General features: G+C 36.2%; 1 protein-coding gene across 5 annotated transcripts in view; it reads right to left on the bottom strand.

The window, feature by feature from the left end:
• Positions 1-17,323, bottom strand: part of LOC131436399 (protein Teyrha-meyrha) — a 76,297-nt gene extending 58,974 nt beyond the window's left edge. For 4 of the 5 annotated variants that reach the window (XR_009230620.1, XM_058605106.1, XM_058605107.1 and 1 more), the window contains exons 1-3: positions 16,578-17,323; positions 3,738-3,968; positions 3,483-3,681 (exon numbers count right to left, since the gene is read on the bottom strand). Coding sequence is in view for 4 of the 5 variants with exons in the window: in XM_058605106.1 (XP_058461089.1) it covers positions 3,483-3,681; positions 3,738-3,968; positions 16,578-16,694 (547 nt within the window). In the remaining variant the exon portion in view is untranslated. The remainder of the gene's footprint in view (positions 1-3,482; positions 3,682-3,737; positions 3,969-16,577) is intronic. The other variant, XM_058605108.1, reaches the window with a different exon arrangement.
• Positions 17,324-17,663: the final 340 nt, after the last annotated feature.

The following is a 17,663-nucleotide window of genomic DNA, read 5'->3' as shown; positions in this document are numbered from 1 at the left end:
GACCCTTACGTTTTTATTTGATTTTTTTCAATTTTTTGAATCTTTGGTGGTTGTTTATAAGTCGAAACTGCAATTTTTCACAAAAAAAACCGCCATTTTGTAGCTGTAAAACCATCCGAAAGTTACAAAAAGCGAAATGGAAAAAGTTGGGATTGGGTATTTTATATGTCGAAAGTGTGTGCTAAATTGGTGAAGTAGATTTTAAATGAAGATGGAAACGCGTCTAAAGTATATTGTCTATACAATCGAGGACTTAACACTTTCTAAACATCATATCTTTCCTTTGTATTTTGTTGTAATAAAACATTTCTAGAATGTTTTTACAAGTCAATCGAAGTAAAATTCTTGGTCCTGTGCACCGCATTCTTGCCTCATTCTTGCACTGTGAGATAAGAAAAAATAAAGACCCATAACTTCCGAAGTGTTGTTCCGATAGACTTGAAAATTTGACAAAACATTCTTGAAGTGTGTGTTTTACTATAAGAAAGTTCAAAGAAAAAATAAGTGAGATCTCAAAAGTGTTAGACCCTACCCGCTTCATAACTGAGATTCAAACACTGATATAAATGCTCTGCAAATTTGAAGTAAAACAATTACGTGTCAAGAGCAGAGCTGCAAATTGTCAGTCATGTCAAATGACCTTGACAGACTGACTAAAATCATCGTCAACTGTAAACGGTACGGTCAAAGTGTCTGTCAAATGAGATACTCGATAGTTCAATGACCAAGTAGAAGTATACTCAGTCAAAGACAGGTGACGCATTTTGTTCTCTCTCTCATTCTCCTATTCCCTGTTGAAGTAAAAAAATTCCATGAGAGTACTAACATAAACATAAATTGATAAAGTTAATTGTTCTTTGTAAAAAGTCATCGGATTTCGGAGTTTATTGGTGTACATGAATTTAATTCAATATTTATGCTGCTTGATTAATATTTAGTCAAGCAGTGAAATGAAGATAATATCAATCGGCAATCAATGAGCGTCTTGGTGAGTATAATATCAAGAGAATTTAAGTTATGACAGATCGGCTCTCAGACACTCAATATATGATGATTGGTAGAGCCTGGTTGGCAGCAGTCCAGTGACATAAACTTTCCAATCTTCGTCGTGCAAAGTTGCTCGTTGATAGTGACATTTAGCAGCTCTGGTCAAGAGATTCATGTTCGTCGGTGACCAATGATTTTGTATATAAATTGATAATATGTATATAAAAATGTAAAATAATCCCGCCGTTTAACTTGCATTCAAAGTTGTGATAAGTAAATGAATAAAAAAAAACACCAAACTGTCTTCTCTGGGCCAACGACAACAATAAGGTTAAAGCCGGGGTTAAACAAATTGTGGCTCAGTGCTCACAAGTCTCATGCCTTCCCGTGTGTCTATGATGACATTAGGACTATATAACGACGTAAACTGGGTTCTAGCGATTTCTGTGTTAGTTGCCGAATGAGAGGATGCGAATAGGTTTGCCAGTTATATCCCCTCTAATATTGCGAAATTGATTGAATTTCTTTCAAGGTCATCAAGGTTTCCTGGTCGACATATTGCTGAAGTGTATTTATACCGTTCTTAACAATTAATGGGTTTTGTTGTTGTTTTTCTTTGAAATTGGTTTATATCTACCCACACTCTTCGCGTTCGATTTAAGATTTGTCATAAAAACTAAGAAAAACATTTCATGAATTATTAATAGAAGGCTTTTATCGTATCAAAACACGCTCTCTGGTTAGTCTTCACACGATTCAATCAGTGCTATCAAAGAGAGACAGGCATCATCTCACCAACAAACAACAGGCATGGTTAGACGAACATAGAATGAACACCAGTGCAAGAGCAAATATCTCTCGGTATGTGCATCAGGGGTTAGCACGCTGCTGTTTGTTCTAGTATAACTTAACACATTTCTATCAAACTTGGTACAGATACTTCTTATTCTTCAAAGGCTGTTATAAGAATATTTCTTTCGAGGGAAAAGAATGTATCAAGTGTCTCTTTCAACATAGAAATGATTTAATAATAAGGTGACGAAAACTCGGTTGAAAAGATTTTTTCTGTCTTTGATAGTAATTCTTTTTAAAAATATAGCTTACCGTTTATTCTAACTTACTGTATAAAGGGGACCGTTGATAAAGTTGTGTCTATGAATATGTTTGTGCATGTTCCACATTCGAGTTTCGAAATGTTTATACTCAGAGTATAAAGTGAAGTGACGAAATGCAGCCAAATTCTCTTACGATTTACGAATTGAGAGGTGGTGAGTTTTTTTAGCACCGTATGTCAGATTGTCGACGTTGTATACAATGTAGAGAAATATCGAACCGCTCTCGGTGAAATCACCAACATTGCAAACAAGTTTTTTTTATCTCATTGCTATGAACTCATTATGAATATTTTAAAATACTTGTATGATCGAAAACATGTCATTTCAAGTTTTTTGACAGCTGTGTAAAAGGTACGCAGTAATCTGATAAGGCTCAGTAATCTGATAAGGTACAGTAATTTGATAAGGCCTTTTTTAATATGTATGTTTTTAAAGTCGAATACAAAGGTGAGAAAAGGAAAGCATATATAAATAGCGGCCCGTCAGCGACGTCTGATCTTTCTGGTAGAAGTTCTGCAAAGCACAATAATTAAGCAATAACCATGAAAATTTTGAAATATATGGGCGTGAAAGCAGTAATCGCATCAAACGTAATCGTAACAATTAAAAGAAATGCGGACGAAACTTGATAATCATAAGTTTTATCACTATCGCAATTCTATTGTTATCCATTTTTTCTTGAATGCCTGAAAAACTTGCATTTCTATACAGAATTTTTAAACTTCAACCCACGGCAATCACATAGTATTTGTAAATTCTTATTCTATCCAACCATTTAAGTACCGCAGGTTTTTCGTTGTTCTCTGCGATAATAGATTCATCTTCGGTCAAAATTTACGACTTTTCCAGCCGTTTGCCACTCAACTGCTCACCCGTAGCGGAGAACCCTTTTCGGAAATAGTTCCTATCGCATTCTTCTTTCCATCCCTGGAGGTCGAAATTCGAGCTGAAAATCGTAACTTATCCCGAGATTGCTTCTGTCGCACCGGACGGGAATTATGAGACGACGCCAACATCGTTAGCGTGGAAGGTCAGAGAGCATGAGAATTTTCCCAGTAAGTGCCGAAGTGTGTCCCATCCCGAAGTACGCAGACGAGATTGTTACATATGATGGAGTTGCGGTGACCTTTTTCGGAAACCATTGAATGAATGAATGGTGCTAACAGATTTCCAGTGAAATGTGGCACGCTTCAGCAATAGCAATAAAAATTAATTATCACTTTCTTTTCTCACTACGGAGCACAAAGTTGCTGCTCGCTAAAATCATGAACATTAAAGCGATTTATGCCGACTCATTAGAACCCAGTGCCACACACCATTTGTGGCCTAATCGATTGGGAAATGTATTCAACTAATTGATGGATGCAATGTGGTACTCACGTCTGAAGCCAGGTGTCTCCGGACTTCGTTCCGGGCTGCATATTCGATCCCGATCTCCTTCTTCGCTGGTGTGTCCCTCCATCGATTCGTCTTTCGCTGGTGGCGATAGGGAAGTACACGCTGGACTCGATGAATCGGACGTCCGGAAGGACTCCGAACCACTGCTACCGCCGAACAGGAGTCCCTTCGAAAAGATATTCTAACATCATTTATAACAATCTGCAGCGTGGTCGGTTCATTTATTTGTTTTCTTACTTGGTCGATTCCGAATCCGAGACATTTCGGTGGCGTGAAGGCAGACGGGAGTGGCAGGTTCGAAGGAAACGGCTTCACGAAGGCTCCTCCACCGCCGAACGGACTGGTCCCACTGGCCGTTGATACAGCCGGATTCAGCGGGTGGAGGAAGTGGGGCTGGAAACCATGCAGCAGATGGGCTCCGTAGCCACTCATTAGTGAAAGGTGGTGCAGATCTTTGGCGTCCGGAAGCTTGAAGGAAGGGTTTTATGATGGATTCGTTAATTCTACGGTAGTAGGTGAGTAACTTTCAGTTTGCAACGTTGTGGCGTGAAGTGGAGTGATGTAGTTAAAATGTTCAATGTTTTCTTAGGTCACACACCCAGTAAGTATACGATCGTTCAATTTAAACTTGTTGCTCAACGCTTAGATTTGAAGCTTCAGGCAAATGGACATGGACAAGGATTATAGATAACTTTTCTCAGAAATGGAACCATTTTCAATTTGAAAAATTTCTTTCAATCAATCCTGTATCAACTTATCAGTCTTTGAAATATGTTATTTGTCGATAGAAAATATTTTGTTTAATCAATATCAGGAAATAAAACGTGATTAATCCACCTAGCAGTGAGATGATACCTTTTTTTATCAATCCGCATGTGTTTTTTGTATGGATATTCTTAGGTGTTTCAGTTTTCTTGACATTATTTTAATTATCGTCGTTTTAAACGGCAAATTGAGATTTTAATCACTCATTACCCTGTAATGTCAAAGCTGCAAATCGTATCGAATTTCAATCTTAACGTGTGACAATCGATTAAACATTCCATGAGATGTCGAAGTAAGTTCCACTTTAGAGTTTTTCGTCATTATTTATGGTACTTCCAGAGCCGGTATTTTGGAACTAGCATAACCCAAAATGATTCGAATGGCCATAAATTAATACGCCAAATAATTTACATCTTCTATATCGGTATGAATTTCTAAAGCTCATCATCTGTAATTCCAGAATCGGATAAAATTCACCAATTTTGTATGAGACCTTAAGTCTTTTAATTTGAATTTTTGGTTTTGAAGTTCGATTTGGCCTTTTTGAAAAAATGATTAAGCTTTGAGAAACGATTCGATACTGGAACCGAACTTCTAAAATCGGTAGCCGAAATCAGTTAAATTCCCCTGAGGAGTGTGTAGACATCATTAAGAAATTGTAGTGCGAATTAAAATTTGGGGGTATATTCCGAATCGAAAACTGAATACCGCTTAAATTTATTTCGTAATCGACTATCCAAATCAGCAAACCCGATCAACCAGATTAATTTATGTGAAATGGACTTTTTTATACTAATCATCCTGTATCTCCTAAACCAGAAATCGGATCTGACTAAATTTTATAGGATTTTAAGACCTCTCATTTGAATCATAGATGATTCTTAGATTTCATTTGAATCTTAGATCCGTTCAGCCATCTACGAGAAAAATGAATTGCATTATTTAAATTTCTTTTCATATATCATCCTGTGGTTCCGCAATCAGAAGTCGGATCCAAACGTAATTCAGGAACCTTGTTTGGGAGTATACTACTTTTCATATGAATCTGAGTTTGTAGAAAACGGTTTAGCCATCTCCGAGAAAATTGAGTGAAATTATTTGTTGCACATGCATTTGCTGATCTCGATGAACTGAGTCGTATGGTATATGGAAGTTATGTTCTTCCAGCTTTTATTGCTGTAAGTAGTTTAAATGAATACAATTATGGAATTGCTTTCAACTTGAAAATGCTGATATTATCTGGTTTACATATGCCATATTCGAACGATTATGTTGCCAAAAACGAACCGTGCTAAAATCGGTCCAAGGCAAATTGTCATGAAAAAGGATGCTGTACACAGTCTTTTAGGACCTTAGAAACAATTGTATGTCACAGTATAAAAAATCGTGTTTTCCGTTCCTCCCAAGCATTTCTTTGCCAGACAGCGTTCAAAACTTCTACCTGCTGGAATAGGGGGAAAAGTCGCTTACACAAAAAAATCGATATCTCCGTTAAAAATGGACGGATTTTAACAATCTATGGCTTGTTGGATAGGTATCTAAGTCTGAATATATATTCTGTTTTCATGGTCAATTGTGACAGATACTGTCAAAAAACTTTTTTGACATAAAACTTCGTATAACTCAAAAAAGTAAACATTCGATCTCAAAACCATTCAATAGCGTTCTGGGTGACAGGGAGACCTCTCATTTGCGACTAGTTTGATCAAAATCGGTCCTGCCATCTCTGAGATCTCAACCTCTTAGTTGACAACACACATACAGACACACACACATACACACACACACACACACACACACACACACGGACATTTGCTCAGTTCGTTGAGCTGAATCGATTGGTATATGTCATTCGGCCCTCCGGGCATCGGAAAAATTTTCTAAAGTTTGAGCGAATTCTATACCTATTTTTTATATATATAAAAAAAGGTAAAAAAAGGATTGAAATATGAGCAACACAAATTGAAGATTCAATCATTGTTTTGTATAAGATGCATTATGGTTAGCTGTAGTAGTTTCTTGTTTATTTTGTGTTTAGAAATAGTGGTCCCTTTGAATTTCTTGTTATTAAATTTTAGATCGAGTGCACATTTTATTAATGATAATTAATTCAGTACAAGGATGCACTGAAAAAATCGTAATTGGAAGACCAGATACCCGGGCAAGGGCAAGTGTTAAACCAGTACGAGACATCGATTGAAGTCGAAAAATTTGGTAAGAAAGCTATGGTCTGGCAAGCAATTTGTAGCTGCGGTAAGATTTCGAAACCCTTCATCACCACTGCTTCAATGAACAGCGAAATATACATCAAGGAATGTTTACAAAAACGACTTCTACCCATGATTCGAAGCAGTATGTACGGAATTTAATGAGGAACGTTCGTAAGAAGGTGCGCCAGCTAGTCTACAATGGCTAAGTAGCAAATGTTGAGAATAATATTCTGTTGTTGTTGTTGTCTAATATTATCAGTATATCGAATAAAATTTGGATATCTAACACTTGTGAAATATTTACAGCGAATTCAAAGTACGTCCATACTTTCTGGGACAGTCTTTATCAATCATTCTGCTCATGAAATTACATGAAAAGGCATGTATCATGATTTTTAGTTAAGGTACCGGCAATGGATTTTTATTCGTGCACTTCTAGAACAAATTACACATGACGTAAATCTAAGCATGTCGTATTTGCTAGGGTGATTACAGAGTAAAACATCCATTAAACATTTGAATTCAAACCACAATGTCTGTTTAGAGCTCGAATACAAAGTTTTAGTTTTGCATGCTTTTGATTGTTATTTGAAGTGAATTGTGACGCTCCTTTATGTGCATCAATCGAGTCGCAAGCTTGCATATTTTTTTCGTAGTATGAGTGTATATTCAAATAATTGCATTTACTGTGAAACTCCATTACTCCAAACAATATGCTGATAGAAAATTTGCACGTTGACATCATGTGTAATGTATATCAACTATCACAACATGCTAAACTCACGGTATTTATGAATGTTTCACTTCGTTCAATGTGTAAAATGGATGCTACATTCATCAAGACGATAACGTATTCCTGTGATGAAACATTCTGTATGAATTTCAAATGAATGTTGCTTTGTTTTACATAAAGATTTGAATTAAATCACGATAAATAAAGTGTTTTTATACAGACTCGTGCTATACTAATTTTCACTTGAATTGGTGTGTTTAACACATGTATATATACATATTCAATAGCAAACATATTATATGAAGTTGAAAAACCTGTTTTAATTCACCTAGTGGTTTAATGATGGCTTTTTCATACTACTTATATTTTCATTAATATCACTAGTCGATTTTAATACAAATTTTTATTGCAAAATAGAATAAAAATAGGAGAGTTTCTTTGGGTATAAACAAACACAATCCTTCCAATTTGCAAACAATAATTTCAAATTAAGAAGAATTTTTCCTTTTCTTTATCGCCGCTTCAAATGACGGTTTGTAATATTAAACTATAGTTTCGGAACAGGAAGCCAGATCCGAAGCAAATTTAATTACAATACATAGGACTACAAATTATTTTATTTGAGTCCAATTTTTTTTTCAATACAGTCATGCCATCTCTGAAAAGAATAAGTAAATTTTTTAACACATACACAATTTACAAACATACATACGTGAATACAAACACACACATACAGAAATTGCTCAGCTTGAAGACTGAACCTAATGATATATGAAACTTGTCGAACTAGTAAATACTAATCGATTTTTCAAGAATAATCTATCTATATGAAAAAAGGCAAAAAAGGGGCGTTTTGTTGGACACGCCACTTATACCATTATATCTTCGAAATTAGCAGTGGCATCTTCGAACTTGATCAATGTCCCAATAGCATTCAAATGAGTTTGAGCTTGTTGGAACCGGATCAGGCATCTTCGAGAATATTGAATGGTTGAAAAAACGAGCGTACTGTCGTTTACTTCACTTATACCATTATATCTTCAGAACCACAAGAGATAGCCTTTTGATATTTGAACTTGAAATGACTTAATAGCAGCTTTCAAATGAGCCTTAGCTTGTTGAAATTGGTTAAGCCATACTTGAGATTTTGGCGAGAATTGGTCAAAGATACTCTGAATGCAAAAAGCTTTGCCGGTTCTTTGAAAAAATGTTTTTATCTGTTTCTTGTTTTCAAAGTTTTTCACCGACTGCCACTTCAGACGAAGCATGGTTTGCTTCTTGGTCAGGCCGATGATTCCTTAGTAAGACTACTTATATATTTACCATTTTGAGGCTTTCACTGAATGTGAACATATTTTTTCTGTTAGTATTGTCGTGAATAAGAACTATAACTAATCGTCTAGAAATAAAGGCGTTTTTCGCAAATTTTTTGCATGATTTACATAAATTAACTTTCATCGTAATTTTCGTAGAAATCAGTTTCGTCGCGTCAAAAATTGTGCAGGAGTTTTGAAAGTGAAACATCAAAATCATTCATATTTTCTACTTTTTGTATTTTGAAATTAATTTGATGCCTATAAATGCTACGGTAGAACATCGAAATGGCGACCAGGAAACATTCCTTAATGCAATTTACACTTATCTTAAAAATAAATAAATTCTATAGCCCACAACAAATGTGCCATAAATGTACTTTGAAACTATACAAATTATTACGAGTCTGTCATCCAAGGAACACACACAAAACTAGTTTTGTGAAACTGAATCTATAATAATGTTTTAAAGAGGATGTTTGAAACCAATATTGAGAGTTAAGGAGTCTTATTTTAGTACTTGTTATTTTATTTTTGGTGACTTGATATGCAATTAAAAATTCAATGAAAAGTCCAAAAGTCCAAAGCTAAATTGTTAATCTGTGTAAACGGTTTCATAAAAGATTTATAAACAATTATAAAACTATTGTTTTACTTGTCAAAAGAGTTATTGTTTGGGATATATTTTATTTATGCTCGGCTTTAACCTTACAATGGGAGAAGGAAGTGGTTATAGCTGTTATAAAACTAGTAGTCATTACTGAATCAGCAACAAAATCTTTATAAATTATAATTAAAAAACCTAAAGGTATTAGAACTGTTGCTTCAGATTACAAATTGATCAGAGAATATACGATAATTCCTAGAAAGGAACTGAAACCAAACTCAAATCTCTCATCGACTCACCTTTTAGGGTGATACAATGTTTCCAACGTTTTTCCAATTTTTCAATACCATGTTTATAAAAAAAATTATCTTTCGCTTCAAAATAAGCTTCAGTTTCAGCGATGGCCTCCTCATTTGAGCCAAATCTTTTTCCCTGGAGCATTTTTTTAAGATCAGTAAAGAGCCAGTAGTCACTGGGGGCTAAATCTGGCGAGTATGGGGGGTGGGGAAGCAGATCAAAGCCCAATTCGTTCAATTTCGCCATTGTTTTCATCGACTAGTGGCAAGGTGCATTTTGTTCCATCGCGGCACCCACTTGGAAAAAACCTTTTTTATGCTCAAGTTTTCATGAAGGATAGTAAATACACTTCCATATGATATCTGTGTCATCTCAGCAATCTCACGAAGCTTCACTTTACGATCTTTCATTATAATTTTTGTCACTACACTCACATTTTCCGGTGAAACGGATTCCACAGGTCTACCCGAGCGTTCCGCGTCATTTGTGTCGGTACGACCACGTTTAAACTCGGTGAGCCACCGACAAATCGTTGCTTTTGATGGACAAGAGTCCGGATAACATTTTTCTATCTATTGTTTCGCTTGCACGGTGTTTTTACCCATTAAAAAAACAATGTTTTATCAAAACACGAAACTCGGTTTTTTCCATTTTTTAAACAAACTACAAAACGACTTTACTCCAACCTCGATAACTCAGCTGTTTCTGGTCGGATCGACTTAAAATTTTGACCCGTTTCAAGCAAAAGTTAGTACTCTAGAAAGACGTGGTTACTGGTTTACTACGAGCGCCATCTCTGCTTTAGTCTCGGGACTTATTGATCCATGTGTTACGCCTGACTGAAATATGTCAAATAAGAACAAAGTACATCGTAGACAGCATCGTTTGAAGAGGTGCAAAAACAGTGACAGTGTTTCGAAGTTTTCAAATATATCTCAAATTATGTTAACTCAACAAATTCATGCTGGAAATAATTTATTCTGAATCGATCTATGGCATAAAGGTGCAATACCTGCTCCGGTATATATGGAAACTATGGTGTAGCCAAAGTCAATTCGTTTGGACATCAGATAATACGATCAACCAATTGGAACAGTTTTGAGCCCAATTTAGAAGATTTCTTACGGTTTTACATCTTCCCCTTAAACGACGGTTGGAAATTTTAAATAGTCCTTACCCGGAAAATTCGAAATCGGAGATAGGATATGGAACAAAATTCGGATCGCTTTGAGAATACGAAGTCAATTGCATTGTGTACTGGAGGGATTTAATTAATATTAAATATTAGAAAAAAGCTCAGAAAGCTTTGTTGTTTTTTTTACTTTTCATCGTGTTATTTTGGAACCAGAATCCACGTGAAATTGTAAAGAAAACCTATGGGACAACAGTGTCTTCATTTCAGGTTTGTGAAAATATCTTTAGCCTTCTCGGAGAAAAGAAAATGCATTTTTTGTCACATACTCACACAAATATTTTGCGAACTCAACGAACGGTATATGAAAATCGGTCCCTCCGGGCTTCAGTTCAAAAGCTGGTTTTCACTGAGATTGTATAACCTTTCTTTAGTGAAAACTGCCATAAATTTTACATTTATGTTCTCAGAGATGCTTACACATTGTCCAACCGACAAACTTCAACTGCATTATTTTTTTGACATGTATAGCTAGTACCATCGAGGTGTGTTTCCAACGAGGAAGCATCAAATCTTTAAAGTTTGTCGAGATAACAGCATCAAGTTCTACATGAACACTTGAACATTTTACATAGGGGTTGCTTCGATAGATGAATATTTACCATTCTAATACATCGATGATATTTTCCATATAGGCTACGCTAATCAAAAGTTTCAAACTCATAGAACGGTATTAAAAATTGGCTTCTTGAAAACGTTCCCTGATTTAGATGGGGCTAATATGAATTCTGACTAGGCTACATACAAAGTTAAAAATAAAAAAATCGAAATATTTTCGCATATTTAAAAGTAAATACTTTCGAAAGTAGCAGTGAGAAATTTCATCCAGATCAGGAGCGCTGGATTTCAAATGGCAGCAGTTTGTAGCGCACTGGTTCCACAATGGTATTAGAATTGCTGGGAAAAACGACATTCGAACGGAGCCTAGAAGACCCTTAATGTTTTATACCGATCGAATCAGCTCGACGAGATCGGAGAATGGCTGTGCGTATGAATGAGTAGGTATGTGTGCGTGTGTGCATTTTTCAAAGATTTATTACTGCTCATTTTTCTCGGAGATGGCTGAACCGATTTCAACAAACCTAGGCTTGTTTGAAAGACACTGTTGGACCATTGATCAAGTTCGAAGATCAAATAGCTGTCACTTTTAGTTCTGGAAATATAATGGTATAAGTGACGTAAGCGGCAACACGCATTGTTTAGTTACTGTTTCATTTTCTCAGTGATGATTAAGCAGATTTTAATTATTGAAAGCGACTATTGAATTGTAGATTAAGTTCAAAGAGCTAACGGATGGCATTCCCGGTTCCAGAGATATGATAAGGTAAGTGACAAAGCGTCTTGTTCTCTTACCGCACAATGATCTCGAAGATTGCTGAAGCGATTACAACAAGCTTAGGCACATTTGAAAGTTACTATTGTACCATTGATCAAGTTTGAAGCTTAAATGGATGCCACCTCTGGTTCAGGAGATATAATGTTATAAGTGACGTAACCGACAAAACACGTAGTTTTCTACCACTAAGATCGAAGATCAATTGGCTGTAACTTCTGGTTTCGAACGTATAATGGTATAAGTGACGTAAACAACTAACCGCACATTTTTCAACGGCTGAGTTTTCTCAAAAATGATTCCACAAATTTCGATAAATTTAGGCTTATTTGAGAGCTATCAATGTCAATCAAATTTGGAACGGTTATGGCGAACATTTCTGTTTCGTGAATGTAATGTAATGTTATATGTGACGTAACCGACAAATCCAAGTGTTTTTCAATGCTTGTTGCATTGTTTCTCTGAGATTAAAGAATCGATTTCGAATAACTGAAAGTCCTTTGAAGACTTCTATTAGATTATTTGAGAAGCTCGCAATACTAATGGCCGAGGAAAAAATCTAAAATCTAAAAATGTTGTATTGTATTGAATGCCATGGGAAAGGCAATATTACAACACTAGGAGGGTTAAGAAGGGTTTATTTTCTTATTTCTGTTCAGCGGCTTATACTCGAGAGTATAAGCAAGTCTCTACAGGAGGTTACTTTTGGGTTGTAGCCATAACCGAACTTTTATAAATCTACTTGCTTTTTTTCTTCGATTGTCTTACAAATCGGCTATGGCTTGTTTAAACAAAATTTGCATAAAACTCTTAGAAATCGTAAAAAAAACCTTGAAGATCAGCAGCGGAATTGAATTGTGATTGTTTGATGGGAATAATGAAAATCGCTTTCATAGTTGCTGTTGAACTTCCTCTAGTTGGTTATGGATCGAATAATATAAGTCATATCGCTTTAGTTTGAGTGACTAAATTTAAGTGTAGTTAAGGATAAGTCACATGTTCCCATTCTCTTGATGAATCAAAATATGTTCCATAATGTTCGGATTTTCTTTGGCAGAAAAATGAAAATCAATGGTGATGATTCCATTGATACAGTAGATAGGACGCCTAATAATGAAAACGAAAAAGTTGCTCTTTGGATAGGATTGAAAGTTGCTCTTTTGATTTGGTTAAATTAGGAAAACAAAAATTCTGACATAGTTGAATCTAAAGTTCAAATCATTTTAATAGAGTATTAAAACAGTTAGTACCACAATGAATGGAAAATTTAAAAAATACATGAAAAGTAGATGCAGAATTGTAGAAGTAGGAAATGGAGAAAAGAAAGAAGAATAATAAGAATATGGGAGAGCTGAACAGAACGAGAAATAGAGACATTTAAGAACGAGAGATTTGCGATTTATTTTGAACAACAATGTAGTGTTCACTAAGTGACAGTGCCGAAAAGGATATTGTATCCGGTTTGATCACAGTTCGTTGATTGAAAGTCGAGTAATTGGCAACATAGCATGACGACTCTAATAATAAGATTCCTATAGGAACAATAGCCCTAGTAAGTCAAGCAAGAATTTCAACAAAGTATATAATTTCACGAAAAAACGTAGGTGACAATGCACAGTGGTCCAAAACGGGAAATTAGCGAACGAGAACGGATATAGTGTGATTAAGTCGATGCCTTTCACGCAGCCCAACTCCAACTGGTTTTGATTCCCAACTCCCGCACATAGTGTCAGAAAGTTTTTCTGGTCCGAAGAGGCAAATGACCTTAAGATTAAAACCTCTGTAATCGAAAAAAAATTAGAGAGACAAAAATATTTTCGCTGTTAAATATTATTATTTTTGTAGTTGGTGTCTCCACAAAAGTTGTTTGTAATCAACTGGTGCATCTTTTGATCATTTGAGTCATTAGGGTGGTCCATGTTTCAATTGAACTCTAAATTTTTCGGAGTAGAAGTAGGGTAGCTCTTAAAAAATCACTGTTTTTTTTAAATTTATTTATTATCGAAAAGTCTGATTCGATTGATTTGGAACCCATTATTAAAAATTCCTCATCGTTAATACTTAAAATGAAACTTGAGACATAAATGGATGGCAGCTCTGAATATATTATGTTTGATTTTTTTTAATTTCATTCGCTTCATTCGCCTCTCGAGCCTAAAAATTATTTCCTGCATATTTGTGCTGGGTTGGGGTTCGAAACCAGGTAGGCATCGGGAAAGGCGATTGTCTTACCCATCATGCTATGCCCGTCCTCAGATGCAAAGTTCTACTCAAGTAGAGTAAATGTTGTGTCTATATAGCGCAACTTGAACGAGCTAATCAGAGGCCATAGCAGTTAATTTTGAACTGCTAGGCACTAATGAGTTGAAAGCGGAGCCTATGGAAGAAACAAAATGTGTACACAAACTCGCCAAAACACCCCGGAATACGACGATGTTGGTCTAATTGGGGCTACATGTTTGAGGGATATGTAGTAACAAATTCGAAGAGGCTGGATAAAGGTATCGAAAATCATCATAATGAAGTCGGTTCAAAGCATGATGCAGCTTGACTGGGGAGGTCTATGATTTGATGTAGAACTGAACAGAACATTTATTTATGAAGTTTCTTTAGCTAATGTCAAACAATTTTACTAATATATATACCTAAGTTATATTGGCTCCCTTTATATTACAAGCACTCTAAACTTGAACTCAGCTAAACAGTGAGGGTTGTATATGTTTATTTTTTCTGTTTCGATTGTAGAGGTTTTAACCTTGAGGCTATTCGCCACGTCGGAATAGAACAACTTTTTGACCCTATGTACGGGAAATCGCAACCAGGTGGACTGCCATGAAAGGCATCGACTTACCCTTCACGCTATATCCATCCCCGAATGTAATTTTCTTATCCATCACGATAAGCGTTCTATTATTCAGCTATTGGAATCAGAAGAAAAAGATGTTTCAGATTAACCTTTTTTTCTGATTAAATTTAGTTACATTTAAATTTTTCTAAAAAAAAAATATTACAATTTTAGTGCGTGACAATAGACTAAAACTAAATTTCTAGAGTATTTATTCTATTTCTGAAAATAGTAGTTTAAACATTTGGTTTAAACCATTTCGATACGTTTACTATTGCGCTTTTAGAGGTTTTCACCTTGGTGGTGGTTATTGTGGTATCCGAATCCAAGTTAGCTGCGTGAAAGGCGATGGCGTTTCCCATCATGCTATGTTCTTCTCTATTTCCTAATTAAATTTTGTGCTAAAAAAATGCAACACTTTCTATTACATAGGTGAACATTAATGACATTTTGGGTAATACTATTTTAGAATGTACATAAAGTATTCGTGCCTTGAGCGGCAGCCAACGACAGCAGAGGACACCCAAGGACTACACTCTTAGAAAAAATGAAATTTACGCTGGACGTAAATTCAAGCATGTAAAGATAATTCAACTAAATTTTAGTGAATTGCGACTTTCATGTGCTTCTATGAAGACGTAAATTCACACGGTTTTTTCAAAGTGTGTATGGTGTCAGGTCGACCGTGTCCGTGTGGTAAAATCGTTCAATGATATACAGCCGAACTAGCGGCGAGCTGGAAGCGGAAGAAAAGTGAAAAAAATCAACCCTGTGGCCTCATGACGGATGAAGAATGACTTCAAGCGCAATTCGAACCTTACGATTCGGGGCGTAGCTAAAAAGGTGAATTCTTACATTTGGTTCGTCTAGCAGACAGTGAAGCGGGCCGAACTTTATGTTTTCAAGGTAAGGATGGCAAATAACTGAACCGATAATTAGAGTACGACGGCCGAGCTCCGCTTTCGGAAGATTAAGCGGACGCAAAGCAAAACCCCGATCTGAAACGTTTTGTCGTCAAGTCTGGTCGGAATATTCCGTAGAAGTTTCCGGAGAAGAAGGTCGCAAATTTGAGAAAAAGTACTTAGTGTTGCAGACGATCTGTGGTTGCGGCGAATTAAGCAAACCGTATATAAAAAGCAAAACCATCAACGGTTACATATAAAAAAAAGAATCAATTCAGAAGCGCTTGCAGAGCACTCCGGTGTTACGATTTTGCCGGATTGGCATCGTGTCATTATACGTCATTGAGATTTTGAAAAATATCCAACTTAAAGCAATTTTTTGGTCTTGAGTTTGGACTATAATTTATTTTACAAATGGAATTTGTATTGAAATGTGTTCTTGAATTACTAAATTAAAAACAGCACTTCGGGAGATTTTTTACGTTTCAACGATTCAAGATTACTATTTTGCAATAAAATTGATCTACATAGTTGAGAAACTTCAATCCAGATTCGTTGAATTCATAGCTGGACACGCCCAGTTTTGTTCAAACGGTTGAAAAGAACGCGCCTTGCGAAAAAACATTTTTTCTATTAATGCGTAAATAGGCTTCTGACCCTTCAAAACTAAAAAGGTATTAGGTTTAGGTATTGATTATTGTAAATCCGGACCTGATAATATAATATATATACTGAAAAGTTTTACTTTTTTTTTTTCAAAACTTCAAATGGAAAATTATGAAATTCGTCATCTTTAGAAAATATATAGTCACTCCACTTACATCACACCATTCAACGAATTACTCTGATAGTTTTATGGTCTTGCTGCTATGCAACATACTTGTGTTTGGAATGGCCGCTGTATTCGCAGTGCGTCACTTAATCCGTTTGCGGCCTGGGAAAATACTACTAGTGCGGGCGACGACATATGAGATGTTCCATAGCTGGGATTATCCATGGCACAAATCAGCAAAATACGCCCCCACTTCTGCTAACAATAGAATTGAACAATCTTACACAGTGTCATCAACATTGGTTAACAATTAGTAAAACGTCACTATTATTTGCAACTATACTATCGGTTATGAAAATCTCGCGGCTATTTTAGAACTTATTTTAAGTTTGAAAAAAGACGGAAAAATGTAAGAATTTTCTTAAAAACTGTAGCACTAATAAGCTCGACTAATTCTGTACCACAATCACTTAGTCAAAGATCACACTCTCATTCGCTAAACTGGTCTCACACTTTCCACTGGACTCGGGGGTATATCACTAGCTCGCGTGTGTACTGCAACTAAATCTAATGCTAGTCACTACTCGGCAGTCCACTGGACCTTTTCCGAAGGTAGTCATTTAAAATGTTCACTAAACTCACTCACACCCCCGAACTGGTCAACTGATGGGAGTTACTATATTGGTAGGGTTGCGGAGTATGATGAGGGTGCGGGGTAGTGTCGAAGCGAAACTCGCGGTAAAAAAGCACTACGAACCGATATCGTTGTCGTGTTGTCACAATTAACTAACTCGCGACGACGGGCGGTTGCGGCGACGAATGCAAAAACGACAATCACGTCCTTCCGCTACTGACACCTGAGATGTACTGAGGCTGTAACGCAGATGCAAGCTATCAATCCTCGAAAGGTGATACCAAATCGACCAGAGCGCAGGTTAGTGCGAGCGAGAGGCCAACAGCGTAGATACACAGCAATGGCAAATAAGGGCTGGGCCTGGTGTCAGTGGGCAACGAGAACAAGTAGATAGAAACCAGTTCGGTGGAGTTCATATTTGAACTGTACTCTCTTACATTATGCCGTTTGTTTGCTGCTGCATGCTGGTTGGTGACTTCTCGGAGAGAGAGCGCAATGCTCTTTTAGTGTTCTCTTATTTACTCATACCATTGAGTACCACTGCTGTTATGTATCGGTAT

This window comes from Malaya genurostris, chromosome 3 (genome assembly GCF_030247185.1).
Source record: "Malaya genurostris strain Urasoe2022 chromosome 3, Malgen_1.1, whole genome shotgun sequence".
In the NCBI taxonomy this organism is placed as follows: domain Eukaryota; kingdom Metazoa; phylum Arthropoda; class Insecta; order Diptera; family Culicidae; genus Malaya; species Malaya genurostris.
This window is presented reverse-complemented; position numbering and strand designations above follow the sequence as displayed.